This window comes from Globicephala melas, chromosome 5 (assembly GCF_963455315.2).
Source record: "Globicephala melas chromosome 5, mGloMel1.2, whole genome shotgun sequence".
NCBI lineage: Eukaryota > Metazoa > Chordata > Mammalia > Artiodactyla > Delphinidae > Globicephala > Globicephala melas.
Window position 1 is genome coordinate 43,207,305 of NC_083318.1, and position 26,513 is coordinate 43,233,817.

At 43.5% G+C, this 26,513-nt stretch overlaps 1 protein-coding gene across 1 annotated transcript in view; it reads right to left on the bottom strand.

Moving 5' to 3' along the window:
* PROM1 (prominin 1) overlaps positions 1–25,804 on the bottom strand; it is a 90,897-nt gene extending 65,093 nt beyond the window's left edge. Inside the window, exon 1 of the mRNA XM_030864272.2 lies at positions 25,446–25,804. Within this exon, the coding sequence (XP_030720132.1) occupies positions 25,446–25,668 (223 nt within the window). The 5' untranslated portion in view covers positions 25,669–25,804. The remainder of the gene's footprint in view (positions 1–25,445) is intronic.
* Positions 25,805–26,513: the final 709 nt, after the last annotated feature.

Sequence of the window (26,513 nt, forward strand, 5' to 3'; positions counted from 1 at the left end):
CTTAAAACATAACTTTAATTGTTTCTTTCCAGGCACAAAAGACTTCCGTCTACACCAAATTCCTGAGAGGATGAGGGGCAGGTAGGCAAACCAAGTGGAATGCCTGACAAGTCCTGATAAAACACAAACTTAGACAGTTTGAAAAGTGTGAACTTCTTGGATGTGCTGGCATGACACCGGGTGTGGAAGAGCTAGTGGCATTTTGCCCTGAGAAGGGCGTTTAGGGCAGTGCTCAGTATGTTACACTAACCTGAAAATGTTGGCGTCTGTCCTTCACCTCCACCCTTGTACCACACACGCTTCACTGCTCTGCCCTCTCCAGTTCTTCAGCCTGTGGCACCAAATGAGTGCTCAGCAGAACCATGTGTGGCCTCAGTCTCCTTGGCCCACGGCTTGATTCTCCAGCCCCCCTGCAGTTAGGTGGGGCCCCGTGACTTGAGTTCTGGCCAGTGGAATGTGGGTAGACAGGCGTGCACATCACTTCCACTCCTGGCCTCTACAGCCTCCTGTAAGACCCTTGATGGTCGCTCACCTGACCCATCTACCTATCACCCACTGGAGGAGCCAGTGGTGAAATCCAAAGCCCAACAGGATGACGGAACCATTACAGAGTGCCCAGCCCTCACGACTCCATCACTTCTACATTGGACTGAGCTGTTGGCGAGAAATGTTTTTCACCGAAATTTGGGCTTGTTTGTTATAGCAAATGGTGTCACTTACCCTAACTAAAAAAGCCTTAGCCAACAAGACCCCCAACATTTTCCATTGCAAGCCTCCTCTACAAATAGCCTAACCTGCTAGCTTTGACCAAACAAAGGCAAACTCACTTTTCTCAGGAGCAAGTATACACATAAATAACATAGCAGACTAAGACTTACTGAAGCCAACAGGATGGCACTAACATAAACCAGGATTTTAAAAGACATCTTCATTCAAAGATAAGAATTTCTGTATTCATGATCCAGCAATCCCACTCCTGGGCATATATCCGGAGAAAACTATAATTTAAAAAGATACATGCACCCCAGTGTTCATTGCAGCACTGTTTACAGTAGCCAACACATGGAAACAACCTAAATGTCCATCGACAGATGAACGGATAAAGAAGATGTGGTAGATATATACAACAGAATATCACTCAGCCACAAAAGAGAATGAAATAATGCCATTTATAGCAACATAGGTGGACCTAGAGATGATCATACTAAGTGAGGTAAGTCCAAGACAAAAATCATATGATATCGCTTATATGTGGAATCTGAAAAAAAAGATACAAATGAACTTATTGACAAAACAGAAATAGACCCACAGATATAGAAAACAAATTTATGGTTACTGAAAAGGAAGAGGGGGGAGGGATAAATTAGGAGGATGGGATTAACATATATACACAACTCTATACAAAATAGATAATCACAAGGACCTACTGTATAGCACAGGGAACTGTACTCAATATTTTGTAATATCTATAAGGGAAAAGAATCTGAAAAACAATATATATGTTCAGATATATATATATATACATATATATATATATATATAACATGACATTGTAAATCAATTATACTTCAATTTAAAAAATTATTTTTTTAAAAGAATTTCTGTATTCATAAAAGGATGCATGAAATGGCATTTGAACCCAGAAAAATCACTACAAAATGCAATGCAATATAGCTCAGATAAACACCCTTGCTGCCTGCTCTTCATCCATGGGTCTATAAAGCCTTGGTAGTCATTAATAGGCTTAGCTGATAGGTTCATAAGCCTTTCAAAAGCTTCACTACCAACTGAATTTTCCTCATCTACAAAACATATGTTCATAATCAGTTTAAACCACGAATTCAAGCATGTCTCTAGTGCTAAACTATTTACGTAAACTACTCTCAGGGAAACGTGCATCAGATAAGGAGTTAAGACTAAGTGGGTGTAAGATCTTGGTACCCTCTCCAAGAGTTATGTGCACGGGGTGGCTGGTAAAATGGGTTGTGAGCACCAGCTAACAGGTCCAGGCTGTTCTTTCTGGAGGAGACTGCAGATTTAAATCAACATGCAGGGCCTTCCTGGTGGCACAGTGGTTAAGAATCCGCCTGCCAATGCAGGGGACACGGGTTTGAGCCCTGGTCCAGGAAGATCCCACATGCCGCAGAGCAACTAAGCCCGTGTGCCACAACTACTGAGCCTGCGCTCTAGAGCCTGCGAGCCACAACTACTGAGCCCACATGCTACAAGTACTGAAAACCACCCGCCTAGAGCCCGTGCTCCGCAACAAGAGGAGCCACCGCAATGAGAAGTGCACGCACCGCAACAAAGAGTGGCCCCCGCTCGCCGCAACTAGAGAAAGCCCGCGCACAGCAACAAAGACCCAGCACGGCCAAAATAAATAAATAAAATAAATTTAAAAAATAAATCAAGATGCAAAGGTAGTTGGTGAAAATGTACATTTACATAATTTGTATGTGGTCCCTAGAACTTTCACCAGAGCCCCATGTGGAAGAGATCTTATGTTGGATTACAGACAGAGGTATTCCACTGCAGTTGGTTGAAGCTTGTCTTCTCTCTTTGATCTAGGTTTTCTGTGGATTGTTTTTATGCTTTAGAGCTTCCTGATTCTGATTTCTAAAATGAAATTTGATTCTTCTCTTGACAGGAAAATCTCACTAATTCAAACAAATTAGGAAACTTCTGGTTATTTGGATAATTTGACTCAGTTTACCTTTTAATCAAGAAAAATGTTTAAGGAGCCAACTCATTGCATGGAAAGTGTTTAAATATACATTGCATTAGCACAGTAGGTGTGATCTGTTCTGATAGCTGACAGGTTAGTGGAAAAATAAAAAGAAGAGACTCATGCCTTAGACATTTTATTTTAACTTAAAGTATATAAATACAAATATGTTTGACCATCATTTGATGCAAAGCCGAGGTCCTTTATTGGATATCAGTCCACTGGCTCGAATGGAGGTGAGTTAAGATAGCATACAAGGTAAAAAAAAAAAAAAAACCCACAAAAAAGCTCCTCACTTATTTAGAGGCAGACTTGTGTCAACCATCCCATCACCAAGCCACAAGATTAGGGTAGATGAAAATGGCCACATGGGCTCACAGAGGGACACTGTCTACACAGAACGTGGTTACTTCAGAGAAAGAACTTGATGATCATAAACTCTGCCTCAGGAAAAATGGAAGGACCTTGCTTATTTGATTCTTCAGTGGTTGGAATGGGGAGAGGGCTAGAATTTTCTCCAGCTACACACTACTCACCACCCTCATCCCCAAACTTTGGGAATAACTGCCTCTGTCAGTCAGGTTCTCTGAAGAAACAGAACCAGTAAGTGGTGAGATAGAGACAGAGATAGAGATAGAGACAGAGATAGAGACAGAGATAGAAGAGATGGAGATAGAGATAGAGACAGAGACAGAGCTAGAGCTACAGCTAGAGATAGAGATGGAGAGGGAAAGAGAGAAGGAGAGAGACTGACTTTAAGGAACTGTGGGCACTAGCAAGTTGGAAATCTCAGGGCAGGTTGGAAACTCAGGCAGGAGTTGACGTCACAGTCCTGAAGCTGAATTTCTTCTTCCTGTGGAAATCTGGTTTTGCTCTGAAGACCTTTCAGCTGATTGCATGAGGGCCACCCACATTATTGAGGGTAATCCCCTACACTGAAAGGGTTCACACGTAGGTGTGAACCACATCTACAAAGCACCTTCACAGCAACACCTAGATGAGCATTTCATCAAATCACTGGCTACCACAGCCTGGCCAAGTGGGCACAGAAGACTAACCATGACTCAGCCACGCCAGCTATGTTCCCCCATAGAATGGGTATGCCCCGTAGTTGTGCTGGAGCAGAGCGCATCTGAGCGGCCCTGTCACCACCATTAGTGGCATGGCAACTCCTGACAGCCTGAGTCCCCAGCCAAGTCATCGGGGTCCAGTTAATTCGAGGACGGGAGATCACACGTCGTCTCTGAGGACAACCGACCTTGAATGATGGCCCTGAACAACCTCCCAAATCAACTTATGTTCGGTGTGTGCAAAACTAAAAGGCAAATCAATATATGCCTTTTGCAAAGATTTCCATCAAAAACGACAGAACTAAATTGGTTTGTCACGCGCAAGGTTAAGTGTTGCTTCTCTGAAGAATGTACTTTAGCAAGCCCATCTTCGAGCCGCCTGGTTTGGTTAAATATGTTCGCTGTCCTTTGACATCGGAATGAATGGTACCCACCCGCTCCTTGGCTCACATCTTCCTTTGGCTGGTGTGGGTGAGGATGTGGGGACCCAAACGATGCAACTGCCTCAGGTCCTGGAGTTCACCATATCCTTCTGGAGCGGCTGCAATGAGTCTGTCCAAATTTAGTACTTGAAAGAATGCTTTTTTTTTTTTTCGGTACGCAGGCCTCTCACGGTTGTGGCCTCTCCCTTTGAGGAGCACAGGCTCCGGACGCGCAGGCTCAGCGGCCATGGCCCACGGGCCCAGCCGCTCCGCGACATGTGGGATCTTCCCAGACCGGGGCACGAACCTGTGTCCCCTGCATCAGCAGGCGGACTCTCAAACACTGCACCACCAGGGAAACCCGAGAGAATGCATTTTAACAACCCCTTCAGGCAGCCACAGTCCTGTACCTTTCAGTTTCACCGAGCTCTACCTTCTGATGTTCAACTCCTCCATCAACATGACTAAACCCTTTGGTTTGGTTTTTAATAAAGGGATTGATGCTTCAGACATTTGGAAGCCAAGCTGGGTTTATTAGAACTTATCAAAAGTATGCTCCCTGCCTCCAAGTATATAATCAAGTATTCCAGAGGGCGAGCCCCCTTTCCTGTATTTAAAATACAATTCGATCACCCTTGGTGCGGTTTTTCCCTTCATTTCAGCTGTCAGCACGTGACTGTGCAGTCCTCCTTTAACTGATTGGAGCTTCCCTGCAGGACTGACACACATCGGCTTGCATGAGAATTCATGATGGCACTCACTCGCTCTTCCAGAAAAGAGCTCAGAAAAATGCTGCACAGGAAGCAATGCTTGGAAAAGCATCTGGGACCAGTCTGGCCCTTGCAGCCTTCCGCCGGCCACATGTTCACACAGATCCGTGCCGGGGGATTCTGTTTCCCTGTTAGGCCACATGCAGCCAAGCCCGTGACTGGGCAGGCTGGCCCTTAAATCATGTCAAGTGCTTTTAGAGGAAGCAGGCTCTCACGTTGCACAGGAGCAGGGAGACCTCTGGGGGCTCCTGCAGCTCGGAATCCTTGACCAAGATGCAAGTCGGATAAGGGCTCAGGGCCCTGTGGCCTCCCTGACGACGGGACGGGGCTGGGAGGGGGCCGCTGGGCCTGAGAGTAAGATGGTCCAGCAGCTGTGTTGCCACCACTGTTAAATCCAGGCAGGCAACATGGCCGAGGTACCTGTGGAGTCCCGGGGTTTGTTTCCTCCCCTAAGACGTTCCTGGAAAGCGTCATTTGTCTCTGCTGTTCATTTAAGGAACACTGGCCTTGAGGATGTTTGAATCGCATTTTTTGGTCTGCACCAAGGTGCACGTGATCGCACAGACACTCCCATGAGAATGGGAATCAACACCACCCCATTTTGTTCTGTCATGTGACAACAGAAGGCTCAGCTATTGACCATGGCCTCCCCCAAACGAGGGGCAGAGAATGGAACTAGGAGCAGAGTGAAGGGGGATTTTTTTTCCTGTATATACTTTGATCTCACTTGAATTTTTAAGAGAATATTAAAAAAAATTTAAACAAAGTTCTTTCATTGACATACTCTTCCACCCCTTTCCCAACACTCTCCAAAAAAACCGCAAAAAGACAGAATCTGTAATACTATCAAGTTAAAAATTCTAGTTCCTGGGCTTCCCTGGTGGCGCAGTGGTTGAGAGTCTGCCTGCCGATGCAGGGGACACGGGTTTGTGCTCCGGTCCGGGAAGATCCCACATGCTGCGGAGCGGCTGGGCCCGTGAGCCATGGCTGCTGAGCCTGCACGTCCGGAGCCTGTGCTCCGCAATGGGAGAGGCCACAACAGTGAGAGGCCCACATACCGCAAAAACAAAACAAACAAAACAAACAAACAAAAAACCCTCCTATCCTTGTCACTAAATACCTACAACTCATCACCCACTTGTGACCTTGAATGATCCACTGGCTTACATGTCCCCTGGACTATTTATTCTCTATAAATGCATTTTGTCTCCTCTACTGGAGATTGTTAAAGTAGGAAATGTTCTCTCTCCCATGTAAATCTCATAATCCCTAACCCAGTGTTATGCATCTGTGACAGGTGTTCAGTAAAACTTTCATGCCCTAAACAAGTCACCTAAATCAGATCTAATAAACTAACTTCTTCTAGGCAAGAACATTTTCCTTGAAAAAAAATCTAGAAATACAATCATGGCACTATTCTTAAGAAGTTTTGTTACATTTTGTTTTAAGAAAATCCTCCTCCTACACTGTTGGTGGGAATGTAAACAGGTACAACCACTATGGAGGTACCTTAAAAAACTAAAAATAGAACTACCATATGATCCAGCTATTGGGATGTATCTAGAGAAAACCATAATTTGAAAAGATACATGCACCCCAATGTTCACTGCAGCACTATTTACAATAGCCAAGACATGGAAGCAACCTAAATGTCCATTGACAGAGGAATGGATAAAGAAGATGTGGTACATATATACAATGGAATATTATGCAATCATAAAAAAGAATGAAATAATGCCATTTGCAGCAACATGGATGGATCCAGAGATTATCATACTAAGTGAAGTAAGTCAGAAAGAGAAAGACAAATGCCATATGAGATCACTTATATGTGGAATCTAAAAAAAAATGATACAAATGAACTTCTTCACAAAACAGAAACACACTCACAGACTTCAAAAACAAACATGGTTACCGAAGGGGAACGGTGAGGGGAGGGATAAGTTAGGAATTTGCGATTAACATATACACACTACTATATATAAAATATATAATCAACAAGGAACTACTGTATAGCACAGGGAAATCTTCTCAATATTGTTACAGACCTATATGAGAAAAGAATCTGAAAAAGAATGGATATATGTATATGTATAACTGAATCACTTTGCTGTACACCTGAAACTAAGACAACATTGTAACTTAACTATACTACAATATAAAATAAAAATTAAATTAAAAAAAAAGTAAATCATTAAAAAAAAAGAAAATCCTGCATGTCTTTCACCTCACCTTCTTTTTTTTTTTTTTGCGGTAGGTGGGTCTCTCACTGTTGTGGCCTCTCCCGTTGCGGAGCACAGGCTCCGGACGCGCAGGCTCAGCGGCCGTGGCTCACGGGCCCAGCCACTCCGCGGCATGTGGGATCTTCCCGGACGGGAGCACAAACCCGTGTCCCCTGCATCGGCAGGCGGACTCTCAACCACTGCGCCACCAGTGAAGCCCTCACCTCACCTTCTTTATTAAGCTCTAAAGGGGGTGGGGTTGGGAAATCAAAGACTTCTTATAAACTAAAACAAGATCCCAAATCATCATTATTGTTGAACCTTAAAAGCCCAGCCATTCCAATGGTACACTAAACATCAGACAAAATCTGATTTCTCTCCAGCTCTAAGTTCTTAATTGAGCCTGGTCTTTAAATGTACAACCTATTATTTTAAGTCTCATTTATCATAATAAAAAAATGACTAGACCTTCAAGCACAGTCAGTTCTAGATAATCTGCATACCCAGGAGACCAGTGGGTTTGAAACCAGATGATCTAAATATCTTTTTGTTTTTCTTCTAGGTCATAACTTTATGCTTACATTCTATATGGAGATATAGGGTGACTTTTAGCTATATAAAAACAATAACAAAAAAATCTTTGCCCAGGGAAAAAAATCTGAAAACCAGCCTTTGTTCTTTGGGTGGAGAATGGACCCTTTTTAAAATTTCTGTTTATGACCCTTTGTAAAATTTTTGTTCCTGTATATTTCATATGAACATATTCTACCTGAAAACAGATACAAATAAAAGTATGTCTGTTGTGCTTGCAATGCATGACAGGACCAAAAATGATAAACTACTCACTTACATTGTCTGCCATAGCATGTTCAGTCAACAAGGCTCCTGCTGTTCTCCAAGTACCAGGAACCCAATTGGCAACAACGAAGCAGACACTACCTCCCTCCCAGCCAACCATTCCCCTTGCCCTCCTTCTTGCTTCCCTGTCCTGCCAGCTCCCATTTGGCTGTACGGTCTGAAATGAGCAAGCTTCCTGTCTCTGGGTCTTAGGCTTTTCATCTATAAAATGGAAGTATGAAATTGGATGATTATTTCTGACCAGACGATCGTCCCTAAATGACAAGTTCCCTAACACCAATGGCCTAATGCCAATTCGCAGTAAAGAGATTAGGCAAAGGGTTTCCGTATAGAGAGCTGCTGACACGAAATCAATATTAAAAAGAGTGACTCTGCTACCTAATTAGGCAGAAGGCATTTGACAGACATTTGACAAACTCCTCAAAAAGGAAACAGATGGGAAAACAATCAACTTCACTAGTGATCAGAAATATATATGAAAGTAATGAGACACAATTAATTCAACCTTAAAAAATTCCCGACACATTACTGGTGGTGGCATAAACCATTTCAGGACCTTCTGGTAAATTGATAATTCTTTCCAAAACTTAGAATGATATTTTTGACTATTGACTCCATTTGGGGAAAAGAATTCTAAATGTCTGAATAAGCCTAGTGAAAAATTGGAAATAAAAATACGGAGGGATGAGTTAGTTTCCATGTGATTCCACCCATTTTCTCCATGAAGTATGAGGTCACTGGCTGACGGAGGAGGGTTCAGGGTAGAAATTTGAGAAACAGAAGAGAAAGTATGCAAATAGGAAGGGCATTTACTCTGTCAGGAGTGTGGTGTGTTTGTAGATCTGTGGATATACATTTAAAGCAAGTCCTGTCGGCACAGTTGCAACGTTCTCTAGAAGCAGTTAGTTACTCTGATATGGTCATGAGAAGACGGAGTAACCAGAAAACGGTGCAGACAGATTTGGGATTTTGCCAGAAGAGAATCAAGACGGGAGAGGAGAGAAAGGGGAGGTTGATGACACAGCACTGTGGGTGCTCACAGAGTGAAGATGAGACGGTTCTGAGAGCATGATTGGGGGGTGCTGAGCTGGGGAAGGAAAAGCAAGGAGACGGCTTGCTGTAGTTTGTCAGGAAGGCCCCATCGGAGGAGGAAACACAGGCAGAGATTTGGAAGATATGAAGGAACTAGCCACCCACTAAGAGGATGCAGAACATCCGGCTGAAAGGCAAGGCACGTGCAAAGACGCCACTGCCAGGAAGGAGCATATAGAGAGTTTCTAGGAACTAACAGGCCGGCAGGGGCAGGGTAGGGAGGTGTGCAAGAGTTTATCCATTTATGCACACACCAAATATTTAATGAGCACCTGCTACGTACGTTCTAGGCACTGTCCCAGGCTCTGGGGATACGGTATGGAAGAGGTGAACAGAATAGAATCCCAGCCCTTAAGATATTTAGTCTGATAAAAAGGATAACAAATGTTTACTAGAATACCAATAAACATGTCACACAGAAAAATGAAACAACGTAAGGACTAGGGAGAGGGATCCTAAATTAGAGAGCGTGGCCAGAGATGGAGATGACATTTGAGCAAAGACCAAGTTACATGAGGAATAAGCCATGCAGAAGAACGGTCCAAGCAAAGAGAACAGTCAGATGCCAAGGGTGTGCAGCAGGACATCGTGTGGTGTGTTCCAGAAAGAGCGGAGAGGCAGCTGCCGTAACTATTACAGTCCTTGAGGCTACTGCGTACCCCCTTCCCCATTCTCTTCCCCAAGTTGAGGCATCTGCATTGGTCCAGGTGACAGACAGCCTCCGCCAGGGGGAGGACAGTCCTGACAGAGGGAAGTGGACAGATTTGATACACATGCTCACAGTAGAACACGTGGATTTACCTGTAAGCAAATAGGTTCTTTAGGGAGACTTGTCTGTCCCTGTTATTGCAGGGAAGCACTCATTTCTGAAGTCAGCTGTTAATTTCAGAGTAGACGTTCATTTCTACTCTGCTTTATTTCTATTGCACAAGTTATATCTGGAATGGCTCTTTAAAGAAATGCAGTTCCTTGCAAGCTTCCCAAGTATTCAGTCACTTTACACCGCAGTAGCCTTGTGGCATTCAGTGAGCACGTCACAATCAATCGCCCTCCCAGAAGCCTGCTGTCCAAATCTCATGAGGCCGAGCTTCTGGGTCAGCCAACCTCCAATAGGATTTTCGAACATAGACAACCTCCCCTTCCCAGGATATATCAATTAAATTATTAAAATATTAAATATTTTAAAACAATAATACAGGACTGATGGATTCCTGAAATAAATGCTAAAGAAATGTCAAACACAAGAAAACAATTATGTCCCCACCTTTTGGCTGCCCTTGTGGACTCTGAAGTTTCCTCCCACAGAATTAAGAAACAGAAGCTCGTCTCTCAAGCTGCTTCCTATAAACGAGTCATCACTCTACTTGAAAGGATGAAGAGACTTCTTTCACCTAAGCTACTGCCCTGGGAGTCGTCTCCATCCTCTCTCTTCTAGTTTTAAATGATTCAATATTTAGGTTTTTTTTTTTTTTTTAAATCCCACTCAAGAAGAACTTGGCTTTTAGGATTTTATTGTTTAATTTTTAAAATTTTTTATTTATGTTTTATACAGTTTTAAAGGTTACTTTCCACTTACAGTTATTACAAAATATTGGCTCTATTTCCCGTGTTGTACAATACATCCTTGTAGCCCCTTACACCCAACAATTTGGACCTCCCACTCCTCTACCCCTCTATTACCCCTCTCCCACCCTCCCCACTGGTAACCACTATATAGTTTGTTCTCTTTAGCTGTGAGTTTGCTTCTGTTCTGTTATATTCACTAGTTTGTTGTTTTGTTTTGTTTTTTTTAGATTCTACATGTAAGTGAGATCACACAGTATTTGTCTTTCTCTGTTTGTCTTATTTCACTTAGCATAATGCCCTCCAAGTCCACCCATGTTTTAGCAAATGGCAAAGTTTCATTTTTTATGGCTAATATTCCACTGTGTATATATATACATATATGCATACACACACATATTTATACACCACATCTTCTTTACCCATTCATCTGTTGATGGACACAGGTTGCTGCCGCATCTTGGCCACTGCAAACAATGCTTCTAGGAACATTGGGGTCTGTGTGCCTTTTCCAATTAGCGTTTTATTTTTTAGGATTTTAAATTTTTATTCCTATTCTACCTAGGCTTACTGGGATATGTATAACATAAATAAGAAGGAAGAAAAAAGAAAAGGAAGCCCAGGGACACAAGGTGAAACTCCTTAGCTCCATGCAGGTGGAGGCCATCTGACTCGTGGTTCCATCCCCCAAAGCAGGCACTCCACATGCACTTGGCATTTGTGGAAAGGAACATAGGAAGCAAGAGGCACACCTGTGTCCTACACCTGTGCCTGAAGGGGGAGCCACCGTTCTAAAATCTCCCAGGAGCCACCCAGAAGCATTCAGTCCAATCGCTCAGGAAAAACTTCAACTAGAAGGAATATTTTATTCCACGTGCTCTCACCGAAAGGAAACTCTGAGATGTGATTAACCACCTCTACAATACCCTAATGGTAGCTGAAGGGATATATTTTGTTGCACAATCACAGAAAGCAAGGAGGGGAGAGGCATGGGAAGACTCACCAGGAATCACTCCAGGTGTGCAGCCCACATAGCTCGGGACAAAGCCCAGGCGGATGGCAGAGTAGTACACAGGGGAAGATGGGTAATGTTTTAAATAAGTAGACTCTAACAACTCATACTGACTCTTTGTCATTCATGCCTTTTCAAAAAAGTAAAATTTTCTCAATTCCTCAATTGGTTTTAGCCAATGTAGGTAAAGGGGGAAATCAAAACTGAAATTATAAACTACCAGAAATTAAAAATGAGAACCCCGCATTTCAGGATAAATGTATTTATTAAAAAATAAGAATAAGGGGCTTGCCCGGTGGTCCAGTGGTAAAGAATCTGCCTTCTAATGCAGGGGACGCGGGTAATATCCCTGGTCTGGGAACTAAGATCCCACATGCCGCAGGGCAACTAAGCCCGCGCACCACAACTACTGAGCCCACGCGCCTCAACTAGAGAGAGAAAACCTGCACACCACAACTAGAGAAAGCCCTCATGCAGCAACGAAGACCCAACGCAGTCAAAAATAAATAAGTAAATAAATAAAATAAATTTTAAAAATAATAAATTCTTTTTAATTTAAAAAAAGTGAGAGGGACTTCCCTGGTGGCACAGTGGTTAAGAATCTGCCTGCCAGTGTTGGGGACACGGGTTCAAGTCCTGGTCCGGGAAGATCCCACATGCTGCGAGCAGCTAAGCCCCTGCACCACAACTACTGAGCCTGCGCTCTAGAGCCCATGAGTCACAACTACTGAAGCCCACACGCCTAGAGCCCGTGCTCTGCAACAAGAGAGGCCACCACAATGAGAAGCCTGCTCAGCGCAACGAAGAGTAGCCCCTGGTGGCCGCAACAAGAGAAAGCCTGCGCTCAGCAATGAAGACCCAACGCAGCCCAAATAAATAAATTAAAAAAAAAAAAAAGCGAGAAAAAATGTTATTTGCTTTGTATGTATGTATATTGTTTTTATATTAAAAATAAATGTAGTTTTATTTTAATAAATAATGAGCAAGAAACAAATGTATACAATTGGACTCATTTGCTGATTCAGATTTTTTAAAAAATATTTATTTATCTTATTTATTTATTTAGGCTGTGCTGGGTCTTAGCTACAGCACATGGGATCCTTTAGTTGAGGCATGTGGACTTCTTAGTTGTGGCATGCGGACACAGTTCCAGCATGTGGGATCTAGTTCCCCGACCAGGGATCGAACTGGGGCCTCTGCATTGGGAGCATGCAGTCTTACCCACTGGACCACCAGGGAAGTCCCTTGATGATTCAGATTTAATCCAATACTTATTCCTTCTCTGTTCAGGTATCCCCAGAAGCCCTTGTCACCTTTAGTCTGAATCACACAAGATGTTCCTCACATCACAGCTATTTCTCGCCCTTGAGCTTTTCATAGATATTTAATTACTGTTAAATTTGGTAATCTTGATGGCTAAAGAATGATAAACTTGAGTTTTCCCATGCAAGTAAAAAAAGCAGCAATCTTGGTAATAAAGTTTAAGTTTCTGAAATATAAATAGCTGTCGCAAAGTTAATACACTTTGAATTCTACAGGAAAAAGTGAAGCCACCCACTGCAACTCACCGAGATAGTTGTATAAGCTGAAGTGTACAAAGTGAAGTATTAGGATTTGAAGAAAGCGGAGATAAATTAACAGCTGACAATAAAGAAAAAAAATTCAAAAATCTGACAGTAAGGGAAATTCTAGAAAAAAAAATTAAAAGCAGAGCAACATGCTCTTTCAGAAGGGCTCACTGCCCGGCAGGTTTTACTGTATGATAGTTCGGTGATATCATCGTGACACTAGTATTTCAAGAAAGTACACATAGCAAATGTTCAACCTTTGTTAAGTAAATAGAGAAAGAAATTTGTAGTGGTTAGGGGAGAAAGTACAATAGTTTTAAAAGTTCAAAAATATCAAAACAAAAGCAAGAGATTATGAAGGATCTCCAATGTGCCAGGCACTACTGGCATCAATAAGTGTACAATCTAAGACAGCAAACTATTAAAAGGCAGTGTTAAACACGCAACAGTAAAAGTGTATAAATGACACAGATAGCACAGACAAAATGATGCGCTGAGAGCCACCAGATCTCCAGAATAGGTATCACATGAAGAAACTTTTAAAGAAACAAAGGGAGTTTGCCAAAAGGCAAGTGGAAGGAAGAAAGCAACAGAATGAGGTGTTTCATCTCCAGGGGGTTAGGTCCTCAGGTCAAGCAGGAAATGCAGTGAACAGAAAGCAGGCAAAAAAGAATTATTCATGGAAGTCCCTTAAATCTCTTGTCTCAAGCAAGCAGTGACAACTTTTAAGCTCTGACAGAGGAGGTGGCTTCACACTACATAATGCAGTTGTACAACAGTAGAAAGAAATATTTGTACTATTCAAGTTATTTCTCTCTTTTTTACTCTTCAGCACATAGAGTTGAATCTTCATGAATTAAAGGCTAGGACAGTGTGACTATTCAAACGTACAGTGGAGGCTGTGGGAGGTAAACCCCACTTTGCAGCTGATCAGATGACCCAGCCATCAACTCCTTTCCTCAGAGAACACGGCTGTATACCAGCCCTCACCATGAAGTCACCATCACCACCTCTGTTGGGTACCCTTGGCCCTCTGCAAACACCAGTTCACCTGTTCACTTCCGGGGTGGATTAGTGTGCTAGAGCTGTTACCCCAAATGGCTTAAACAACAGAAATTTATTGTCTCACAGTTCTGGGGGCCGGAAGTTCAAAATCGGGGTGTGAAAGGTGCTCCCCTGAAGACTCTAGGAGAGGATGTGTCCTAGATCTCTCCTGGCCTCCGGTACTTTCTTCACTTGTGGCAGCATGACTCCAATCTTCACGTGGCATCCTCCCTGTGTCCAGATCTGTCTCCAAATTTCCCCTTTTTTAAGGACACTAGTCCAAGTGGATTAGGAGCCCACTCTACCCCAGTCTAACCTCAACTTAACTAATTGCATCTACAACAAGCCTACCCCCAAAGAAGTTCACATTCTGCAGTACCGGGTGTTAGAACTTCAACATATGAATTTCAGGGGGAAACAATTCAACCCATAATACTGGGTTTGCTCCCAAGCTTCTTTCTGTCTCCTTATCTATAATAAGTAATTAAATATTATACAAATGTGTAATTAAATATTACACAAACTGAGGAAATATGAACATAAAAAGAATGAGCATTGAAAACTAAGTCTAATGTTCTATAAAAACTTAGAAAAGGCCAGTCCATTGGATGAAGTACATGTGAGAAAGCTGTAAAAGTCTGGGGAGAAAAAAATCAAACTAAAAATCCAGAGCTCTGGGCTTCCCTGGTGGCGCAGTGGTTGAGAGTCCGCCTGCCGATGCAGGGGACGCGGGTTCATGCCCCGGTCCGGGAAGATCCCACATGCCGCGGAGCGGCTGGGCCCGTGAGCCATGGCTGCTGAGCCTGCGCGTCCGGAGCCTGTGCTCCGCAACGGGAGAGGCCACAACAGTGAGAGGCCCGCGTACAGCTAAAAAAACCAAAAAAAAACAAAACTGCATTTATGAGACAACCGAGAAATCTGAATATTTTATTATATTGAAGAGCTACTGCTAACTTTCTACAGTGTAACAGCATGATGTCTTTACTTTTAAGGAAATACACTGAAATATTTACAGAGGAAATGATAGAAAAACTGCGATTTGCTTCAAAATGAAGGGGGTGAGTAAAAGGAGTGGGTAGAGGTAGAAATAAACAAGATTGGTCATGAGTTGAGTTGTTGAATCCAGGGTGGTGGGTAAGTGAGGGCTCATCAGACTCTTCTACTTCTGCACATACTTGAAATTCTCCATAATAAAAAAAAAAAATGTTTAAGGATTTGGTTGGTATACTCACTTTGGAGCGCTGTTTGGTAGTATTACTGAAGGTGAAAAAATGTTTACCCTACAGCCCACCAATTCACTCCTAGGTATATACCCAACAGCGATGTGTATATATAATCATCAAAAAACACGTACGAAAATCTTCATTGCAGCACTATGTATAAAGGCCCTGCTATGGACTGAATGTTTATGTCCCCACAAATTCATATATTGAATCCCTAACCTCCTGTATGATGGTGTTTGGAGGTGGGGCCTTTGGGATGTTATGAGTTTAGATGAAGTCATGAGGGTGGGCTTGTGGAGGGATTAGTGCCCTTGTAAGAAGAGGAAGAGACAAGAACCCTCTCTCCCTCCACCAGGTGAGGACACAGCAAGGAGGCAGCAATCTGCAAACCAGGAAAAGGACTGTCACCAGACGTCAAATCTGCTGGCACCTTAATCTAGGACTTCCAGTCTCCAGAACTGTGAGAAATAAATGTATGCTGTTTAAGCCACCCAGTCTATGGTATTTTGTTACAGCAGCCCAAGCTGACTAAAACAGGCCCCAAATGGAAACCTCTCAAACGCCAATCCAGTAGGATGGATACATAAATTATGGTATATTCATGTGATAGAGCAGTACACAACAACAATAGTGAATATTTACAACTACATGCAACAATATGGATGAATCTCACAAATAAAATGGTGAGTAAAAGAAGCCAGAAACCAAAGAGAACACACTACTGTGTTCTACCAGGCGTAACAAATCTACACTATTAACAAGCAGGAGAGGGTTATCCTTGGGATGAGTTGGGGACAGTAACCAGGAAACAAGAGAGGGCTCTTCTGGGGGCCTGTTCTTTTTCTTGATCTGGGGCCTAGTTGCACAGATATGTGCAGTTTATGAAAAGCCATCAGGCTGTAGGTTTAGGTGCACTTTTCTGTATGCATACAATTTTTAAAAATATTTTTAAATTAAAAAAATAGGAAATTCTGATTTAGTAGGTAGGGCCCAAGAATCTGCATTTGTAACAAACCCCCATGTGATGCCTGATGCTTTTGGTCCAAAGGCCACACCTGGAGTAACACTGAGCTAGGTCACTAGTGCCCAAGTGTACATGAGAATTTCCAGAAACAGCAGACAATGCATACCCCACTCCCCACCCCTCCACAGCCTCCTTCCTGTAGCTTTGGTTGGGGTTACAGGTTTACTGAGTGATGCCCACTTTCCACTGTCTGCTGAACCCCATGCACACGTTGGTCTGACATTCCAGAGCCTGTCTGCCATCTGCCCACAAGCTACTCCCCAAGTTCATGGCCTGACAACCTCCTGGACATGCAGGTCTCTGGCCTCACTGCTCACCAGGCCACATCCTACAAGCTCCTGTCTCAACTTGCATCACTCAGGCCTCTGCTTGTGCACCTGGAATGCTCTCCTCTGCTTCCTGAACTCTTCGACACCCGTAAAGTTCAGTTCAAATGTTCCTTCCTCCAGGAAGTCTTCTGCAATTGCCCCATCGTGACTAATCCCTCCTCTCGACAGCCATGAGCACACTATTCATGCCGGACAGTCAGCATGGACCAGCCCTCCTGCATCATAGCTGACTGTGGAGGTGGAGGTCTCTGTGCTCAAGGTCAGTCTTTTGAGAGCAGGGGAACCCAGTCGACGCCATCTCTGCCAAACAGCAACAGGTCTAGCTCACTACATACTTACAGGATGGAAATTCAAGAACTTGGAATCAGACAAATCAGCTCTGAATCTGGTTCCATCATTTTTCAGAAATATGACCTTGGACACATCACTTAATATCTCTGAGCTATTCTCTGGAAGAACTAAAGAAGTATGTAATAGGTGTCATGGGCTGAATGGTTGCCCCCAAAAAGATATGTCCAAGTTCTGACCCCGGGAATCTATGAATGTGACCTTATTTGGAAAAAGGGTCTTTGAAGATATAATTAAGTTAAGGATCTCGAGATAAGATCATACTGGATATAGGATGGGCTCTAAATCCAGTGACAGATGCCTTTATAAAAGAAAGCAAAGGGAGATGTGAGCCAGAGACACAGAAGGCAGATGTGAAGATGGGCAGAGATTGGAATGATGCAGCCACAAGCCAAGGAACACCTGGAGACACCAGAAGCTGGAGGAAGCAAGGAAGGATTCTCCTCTAGAGCCTTCAGCCTCCCTGAGTGCCAATATCTTGATTTTCTGGTTCTCAGAACTATGACAGAATAAATTTCTGATGTTTTCAGCCACTCAGTTTGTGATGATTTGTTACAGCATCCCTAAGAAACCAGTGCGGTGGGAGTCACATAAATACTTGCTCTTCTGTCCATGTGATCATCAAGACATAAGATGAATTTAAAAGCTTATAATGAATATGGGTTTTATACATTCATATTTTACTTAACAAACACTTATATAGCACTTAGTTTATCAGATAAGGTCCTCGTTGCTTTATAAATATTATTTCAATATTATGATGATCCCCAAAGTACTATTATTATTATCTTCATTTTACAGAGGGAAAACTCAGGAACAGAGAGTTTAAGTCACTTGCCCAAGGTCACAAAGCTCGTCAACATAGAAGCCAGGAATCAAACCCAGGCAGAGGCTCCAGAGAGCAGGCTCATCACTACCACTCAGGTGTTGGGCTCATTTCCGAATCTAGACCCCAGCCAAGCAGAGGGCACGTGGCAAGCCTGCCTCAGGCCACCCCTCCTGTAATGTCCCTCCTGCTGTATGCTTCCGCCCCAGCATTGCCCCATCCAGACCACATTGGACAGCTGCTTCTCCAAGTGTACATTTTGGAACTTCTCTTCCACCCAGTAGACAGCAATGTCTAATACCACATGGGCTTCATCCAGCAGCTGCTGGGGTGGCCTCTCTTTATTTACATTCATACTTAATCTCTCATTTCCTGCATGTATTTGAAGACCTCAAAAAGGACATCATCGCTGGAGACCAGGAAGCTTTCCTTCTTTTGTCTTTCACGGCACTGGCGCACGTTTATTTTCCAGAAGGGCACAGCCTACCTCTACCGCTCACTTACGGGAAGGCAGGGGCACGTTCCAGTACTTTGTGGACAAGTTTATGAAAATACAGTCAACAGGACTCATTGTTCAGTTTAGCACTGGAAGCTGTACTATGAAGCAGAAGACACATCAGATGGATTAAAGGAGTGCCTGTTACAGTCTCCAGACACGCCCCCTTCCAGGGAGCACAAGGGGAGACAAGCCCAGGCATGGGCATCACAGGGCTCTGGGTCAAACCTTGGCTTGGTCCCTTAGCCATCAGTGTGTGTGACCTTGGAACACTCCCTTAGCTTCCCTGAGTCTCACTTCCCTTATCAGCAAAATACAAGTGGCAACTATGAGCCTGGACAATCAACCCAGCCTGCCTGAATTCAAACCCTGGCTCGCCACTGGCTAGTTTTGTGACCCTGGTCAAGTCAGTTAGCTCTCTGAACCCCAGCTTCCTCTTCTGTAAAACAAGATTAATAGCCCCAAGCTCACAGAGTTGCTGAGTTGTTCCAATCCCTGAGAGCCAGCACACACCAGCTGTTTGCTGTTCTAATTGTTCAGATGCATAGAGATGACAGCCGTAGACTGCCCAGCACAGTGAGTGACACTGGGGAGACAGGATCAACTAATGTTAGTCCTTTCCCTCCATGACCTTATTTATGTCCAGGCCCATTGCCAACCTGAGTCACGTGATATAAAGAAGACAAGTGCTGGCTCTGTCTGATTAAGGAAGAACACACAGGTGCTGGATATAATAAAACATCCTAATTCTAGGTGGACATTGGCACAGACACACCTATTGGGCTGTCCGTCCAACAACCCCTTTTCTGGAAACCACCTCCCTGCCCGTGATGCCACAGGGCCAGCAGTGCCTCACAGTGCCAGGCTCACAGCACCCGGCCCAGGCACGAGGTGGGACTGTAGCCACGGTTACCTGAAGGGCCCGTGGTTGGCGACTGGCCCTGGGCAGGACTAGAACTGAGACTTGGGACTAAAAGAGAGAGAATGCCCAGCCACTCGCTCTCCAGGAAGCTGGCCTGAAACCTATGACGTTGGCAGCCTAGCTCTCCACCAGGAGGATTACAGGATGGGAGAACCCAGAAAGGGGGATGGGAAGGAGGAGGAATGAAGAGGCCACGGGGCAGAGAGGGGCCAAGATGGGAGCCAGGTCGAGTCCCTGCTGGCTTGATCCCCTCCCCAACCCCCTTGAGCGTCATGAAGTAACCCAGAGTCCTCATGATAAACCCCTTTTTTTTAAAGTTTTTTTTTATTGAAGTATCGTTGATTTACAATGTTGTGTTAGTTTCTGGTGTACAGCAAAGTGATTCGGTTATACATACACACACACACACACACACACACACACATATATATATAAAAGAATATATACATATATTCTTTTTCATATTCTTTTCTATTATGGTTTATTACAAGATATTGAATATAGTTCCCTGTGCTATACCGTAGGACCTTGCTGTTGATAAACCCCTTTTCTGATTGCCTTTGCTGATAGGTTTCTGTTACCTGCAACAGAAGGACTCTCAGTTAATATCACATCCTGGTGGCATCTCAAAGTCTGAGGAAACCAAGCTGAACTCTTCCCTCTTCCCCACTTCTACCACTTCCCCAGCTCCGCCCCCAGACCCACCAACTCCCGGGATCAAATCAAATTAGCAGAAAATGTTGTTACAAATAGGTCAACCATCCTAAAATCTAATTTAAAAATATGCCAAAACAGAGTGGAAAATGATTTTAGAAATTTTCTATAGCAATAAAATCAGGGCTTCCCTGGTGGCACAGTGGTTAAGAATCCACCTGCCAATGCAGTGGACACGGGTTCGAGCCCTGGTCCAGGAATATCCCACATGTCGCGGAGCAACTAATCCCGTGCGCCACAACCACTGAGCCTGCACTCTAGAGCCCGCAAGCTAAAACTACTGAGCCTGCGTGCCACAGCCACTGAAGCCTGCGTGCCTAGAGTCCACGTGCCACAACTACTGAAGCCTGCGTGCCTAGAGCCCGTGCTCTGCAACAAGAGAAGCCACCGCAGTGAGAAGCCCGCGCACCACAACGAAGAGTAGCCCCCACTCGCCGCAACTAGAGAAAGCCCGCACACAGCAACAAAGACCCAACGCAGCCAAAAATAAATAAAATAAATAAATTTATAAAAAAATAAAAGCTGAGGAGACCTTTTTTACACCTGTTTCATTAAAAAGGCTCGGACCTGGGTCATGATTTATGCCAAATTCATCATAGACACCCCAAATTGGAAAAGGCACTGCTCACCATTCACACCAGATAATCTTATGCAATGTACACTTTCAATGTGCAAAAATTACTATTTTTTCATGGTAACTCACAATCATTTTAAAAGCAGTATGATAAAATAAAAAGGAAATCAATTACCCACAAAGTAAGCTGTAGAACACGGGGAAAATAGTCCTGGAGACAGGGGGTTCTCAATCTGCCAGGGGCTAGTTGTGTGCTTTGAACATGTAATCTTGTCCTGACTTAGTTTTCCAATCTGTAAAGGGGGATGTAATAAATAGAAATAAGACCACCATCTACCTCCATCATCTACCTCTCAAAGTTGCTGGGAGATTCAAATGAGCTAACACTTTGCACAGTGTGCCTTACAGCAGATGCTGGGGAGGGGAGGAGAGAACAGAGAAGAAACAAGAACCCACGAGATGCAGATATATTTGTGGGAGTAGAGACTACTTGGTAAAGTAGCGCTACATCCAAATCCTGGCTTCTAGAGCCAGTTCTGCTGCTGTGGGGCTTGCTGGGGAGACACAACCCACTTACCTTCAAAAGCAACACAGTCGCTTCTTACAAGGCAACTCCATGTAGTGTTGCTGAGGAAGCAGCAGCAAGGACATTGTAAAGATCCCTCCTGGAGACACCTTTTCTTTCCTATATCCCTCGAGACACCAATTTCGGCGTCAAATTTGGTCAATTCTTCCTCTCGAGTAATAATACTAAGAGCAGCCACGTTTACTGAGGATTTTTCTCTGTGCCTTTCAGGCATGGTTTTAAACATCGTCTTTACATGCATCATTTTATTTAAGCCTCACAGATAAAAGCTATAGAGTGGGTTATGATTAGAGTCACATTACATCTATGAGAGCAGAGGCTCTGAAAATTAAGTTGGCCTAGATCACCTTGCAGGTAATAGGCAAGAGCTAGGACTTAAACCAAGTCTTTTGGACACAGAATGGACTCTGCCTCTGTTTCCCCCATTACTTTTGCCTCAACCCACATGAGTTCATTATTACCACCCTCTGGACCACTGCAGGAACCTCACCCTCCCTGTGACCTATCCTATCAGCTGCTGTCAGATTCTTTTCCCAAAACCCAAGTCCACTACCACACTGGCTCATAGCACCCAGCAAGGTGCACCACAGAAGGCAGTGCTTTCAATAATGCTTGTCAAGGGAATGAAACTTGTGCTCATGCTGCCTTAGCTTTCTTCCCACTACAGAACTCTCTGGCCTGCCAGTCAGGGTCCTCCAGCTCTGGCTCCCCAACCCTGGCAGACTTACTCCACGAATACGCACTTCACAGGTCCACCATGAACCACGGTCTCCTCCACTCCACGGACATGCCGTTTCCTCTGCCTGGAATGCTCTTTCCCCAGCTCCCCCCATGGCCCCCCACCCCCGCCACATACACACACACATCCTGCCCTCAACACCCTTTCTAGGTTAATGCATGGACAGACGATTCCCCCCTAATGTAAGCCATCACTGTCTTCTTAGTGAGCCAAGCCCAGGACACCACATCTCCCTTGCAGTTTCAGATCGGGGCAGGATTTATGAAATACCCACCAGGTACTAGAGCACACTCTGCCGAGTTGTAGTTACCTGTCTGCCTGGTCTAATCTAAGCTAATCTTTTCTTCTATCCAGGAATAGGCCTTTGTCTCAAGCCACAGCTAAACAAAACCTTTCCATCTTGTATTTACCAGGATGGGCTTCTCTTTAGAGAGTTCCAAATGCAAAACTGGGTATTCCATTTTGGTTGGAAACAGGATGTAAATGTGGAAAACTCCCCAATGATAGCATGAAAAGAAGGAGCCGAGGCCCCAGGGCCGTCCCTTCTTCTTCTGTTCCTGCACCGGGACTGTGCACTCAAAACTTCTCTCTCACATGAAAGAACAGACCTGTGGGATATTATCTTCTGTGAAGATGTTACTCCACAGAGGACTCATCCTGAAGTCACCTGCTTTGGTTGATGTATTTAGTTAAGCTAATACATATAAATCTATCTCTTTCTCTCTCTCTCTCTCTCTCTTGCATCTTCAATTATCAAGACATCGGCCTCTGTTTTGGTGCTCATGAAATGCAGTGGCCCCAAAGTTCACAGCAGCACTACTTACAAAAGCCAAGACCTGGAAGCAACCTAAATGTCCATCGACAGATGAATGGATAAAGAAGATGTGGTACATATATACAATGGAGTATTACTCAGCCATTAAAAAGAATGAAACAATGCCACTTGCAGCAACATGGATGGACCTAGAGATTATACTAAGTGACATAAGCCAGACAGAGAATGACAAATATCATATGATATCACTTACATGTGGGCTCAAAAAAAGAAAAAAGATACAAATGAACTTATTTACAAAACAGAAATAGACCCACAGACATAGAAAACAAACTTATGGTTACCTAAGGGGAAAGGGGAGGGGAGGGATAAATTAGGAGGATGGGATTAACAGATGCACATTACTATGCATAAAATAGATAACCAACATGGACCTACTGTATAGCGTAGGGAACTATACTCCATATTTTGTAATAACCTATATGGGAAAAGAATATATATATATATGTATAACTGAATCACTGTGATGTATACCTGAAACCAACAGGACATTGTAAATCAACTATACTTCAATTTTTTTAAAAAAAGTCACGTGCCAAGGGGAAAAAAAAAAACACGAAAAACATGATTGCCTCATAGTGTCCTTTATGTTGCAAAGCACCTCTTGAGCACTTTGAGGCTATTACGAAACCTAGTAACTGGGTGAAAGAATATGAATAATGGGATGGTGGAAGAAAACCAACACACCAAGACGTCACCTGCTAAATTCAGTATTATATTCTCTTAGCAACCTGACAATTTTTTCTGAAAGGGGTAGTGCTGGTCTGTTTCTGGAAATTTCTTTCTCCGAAGTAGTAAGTATTGACGAAGGTCAAGGGACAAGCAAGGCTAACACCCTCAGATTACATTAGGATTTAAATTCTAGACTAATCATGATGTTGGAGGTGAAAACCCTAGAATGCATCGGAAGCAGGATGTCTTTTAACCTAATCATTTGAATGAAGACCTTTAAAGATACTGTTTTCCCTTGTGAAACAAGTGTGAGGAAGCCTTCATATGAAATCTAGAGGGAGAAAAATAAAACGACATATGGAAAGAGATTACAGGATTAATTACATGATCTGCCTTAGAATGACACAGGAGACTTCACAATCTTTTTAAAGAAGTCACTGTAAATTTGTATTAAACAACTGAATTCTATGCTTTTTACATAAAAAGACAAAGAAACCAAGACTAAAAACACTAGTAGGTGTTGATTTATTCAATTATATTTACATCAAGTCCAAAAGTAAACAAAAAGATATTGAGAATAGTGAATTTGTATTCAACATGAATAAATAAACTCAGTTTGCTTTCTCCTTCTGTCCTTTGGGTTTCCAAATTTAGTCTTTTAAGCAGCGACATAAACAGTAAGCAGTACTTGTTCAGGACTCTCTTCTGTGACAGTAGGGCTCAGGGAGATTTACTTCATTGAATCGAAATTTAAACTAACAAAAAATTGAAAACTACACTTCAGACTGCTTCAATTGCTTAATCTGAGACAAATAAATGTAAAAAATTCTATGTAAATATATATTAAGAAAATCTGTAAACTGCCCGTAATATAAACAGGTGCTGAAGTTCACTAAATACATCCTCTCTCTCTCTCTCTCTCTCTCACACACACACACACAAATAATCTGCTTATGAACGATGGCTGGCCAGCTAAGGAAGATGATAAAGATTACTACAAATTTTATAATGTTTAGTAGTCAATGATAATATTCAAATCTTTGTAGTTTAAAGAACAAGCTTAAGCTAGATCTAACATTACATCAATAAAAATTTAGACTGCCAAACCTTAATAGCAGACAATTCCCACAGACCATTTGAATTTTCATAATCCCACTCCTGAAAACACATACCCCGAAGACTTCCGAGTACAGATGAGCCGCAGTGGTGAGGCCAGAGAGTACGCACACAAAACAACAGCACGATGCCATGAATGTTCCCTCCTGGCTTCACACTCAAACTCTTAGACCTGAAGCAAACAAGTTACCCAGGTAACAGGTATGGTCTGCCCTGGCCTTACCCTAAGCAGTGTCAAAACTGCATTTTGCGGTGGGTGGAGGAGAGTTAAATTTGTAACTTTCAATGGCCATGAGAGGTCATTATTAACTTCTCGTTTGATGACAGAGAATTTGCATTTTTACCCTAACTTCCACCTTTGGTATGAACTTGAGAACAATTCAATACTCTAACCAAAAAACAAAACAAAACAAAACAAAAGAAGAGGGGAAGAAGGATAAAGAATTGGAAAAACAACATGGCAACACAGTTTGATTTCATTTTCTTATCATCACATTCCTAACAACCTATTTATTTTTCTTAACTTCTGGCTAAATACTTTCTGCTCCTGTGCAATTCAATCACTTTGAATCTCATACTTTAATATACGGAATATATTCTGCACTGATCGTGTTGTCATTAACAAACAATATTGTGTGTGCGCCCGTGAGTATGTTTGGAGACATACTGTATCTTGTCCCGCCATTGGCACTTACCTTCAGGGAAGGCATTCGGCTGCACCATGTGGAGGAAGATGTGCACAATTTGAAAGAGGATGCCAGTAGGTCCAGCTTCATAAGAATCTCTGGTCTCATAGCTCGTTGGAGGAAATTCAAATTCCAAACCATCAGGAATGTATGCGGATGATGGCGGCGGCCCCTCTGACATGGTGTCCCCGTAAAGCCCCAGCAGCAGCAGGAAGCGGAGGAGAAGGGCCATAGCTAGCAAGATGCCCCAAACATGAGGCAGAACTGGGGACCTCCCTCTTCAGAGGTTCTGGAAGCCTTGGGGAAGACAGGAGTGCGTTTCTGTGCAGTAGAGGCGTGGCGAGGTCTGAGTCTGCGGAATCCTTGGCTTTCTGGCTGGGTTGGCATGCGGTGAAGGGTGGCAGAGAACCTTCTCGGCTGTGGGGGGGGGGGGGACGGTCAGTCGATCAAAGCACCATCCCTGGCAGGGAGAGAAGGGGCGGGGTCACTAATGCCTGCAGCCCGCCTGCACCGGCAGCTCCCCTGGAGGAGAGGCTGCAAGGCTTTAGAGCAAGCCCTCAGCCTAATCCGCGGCGGAGGAAGCAAACACAGAGCCTGCTTCAGAGCACAGGGGCAGGAAAGCTGGAAGGTTCCATGCTAGGGGCCAGACCCAGAAATACCAGCTAGTGTAACGAGTGTGTGGTCTTGGAAACTGACATTCATTAAGCACTTACCACATTCCAGACACGTTCTACATGCTTTGCAGGTAGAACCTCGGTTAAGGCATTATCCCATTTTACAGAAGAGGAAACTGACTCCGAATTCCAGCAACTTGCCCGAGGCCATGGTTGATTCATGGTGGGGTAGAATCCAAACCCAGTAGTTTGCTTTCAAAGCCCAAGTTTGGACTCTCCCAACTCCAAGACACTCTCCCTACAGAACCCTCCCTTTCAGTCAGAGAAGCAGAGGCCCCCAGCAATAGATGAGATGCTTAACTTTCCTCCAATTTTGGGTTATCCTCCCCATTTCTGGAGATATGTCTTACTCCACCTTTTATTTTATTAATGTGCTCACTGATCTCATTTCATCCCATCTTCA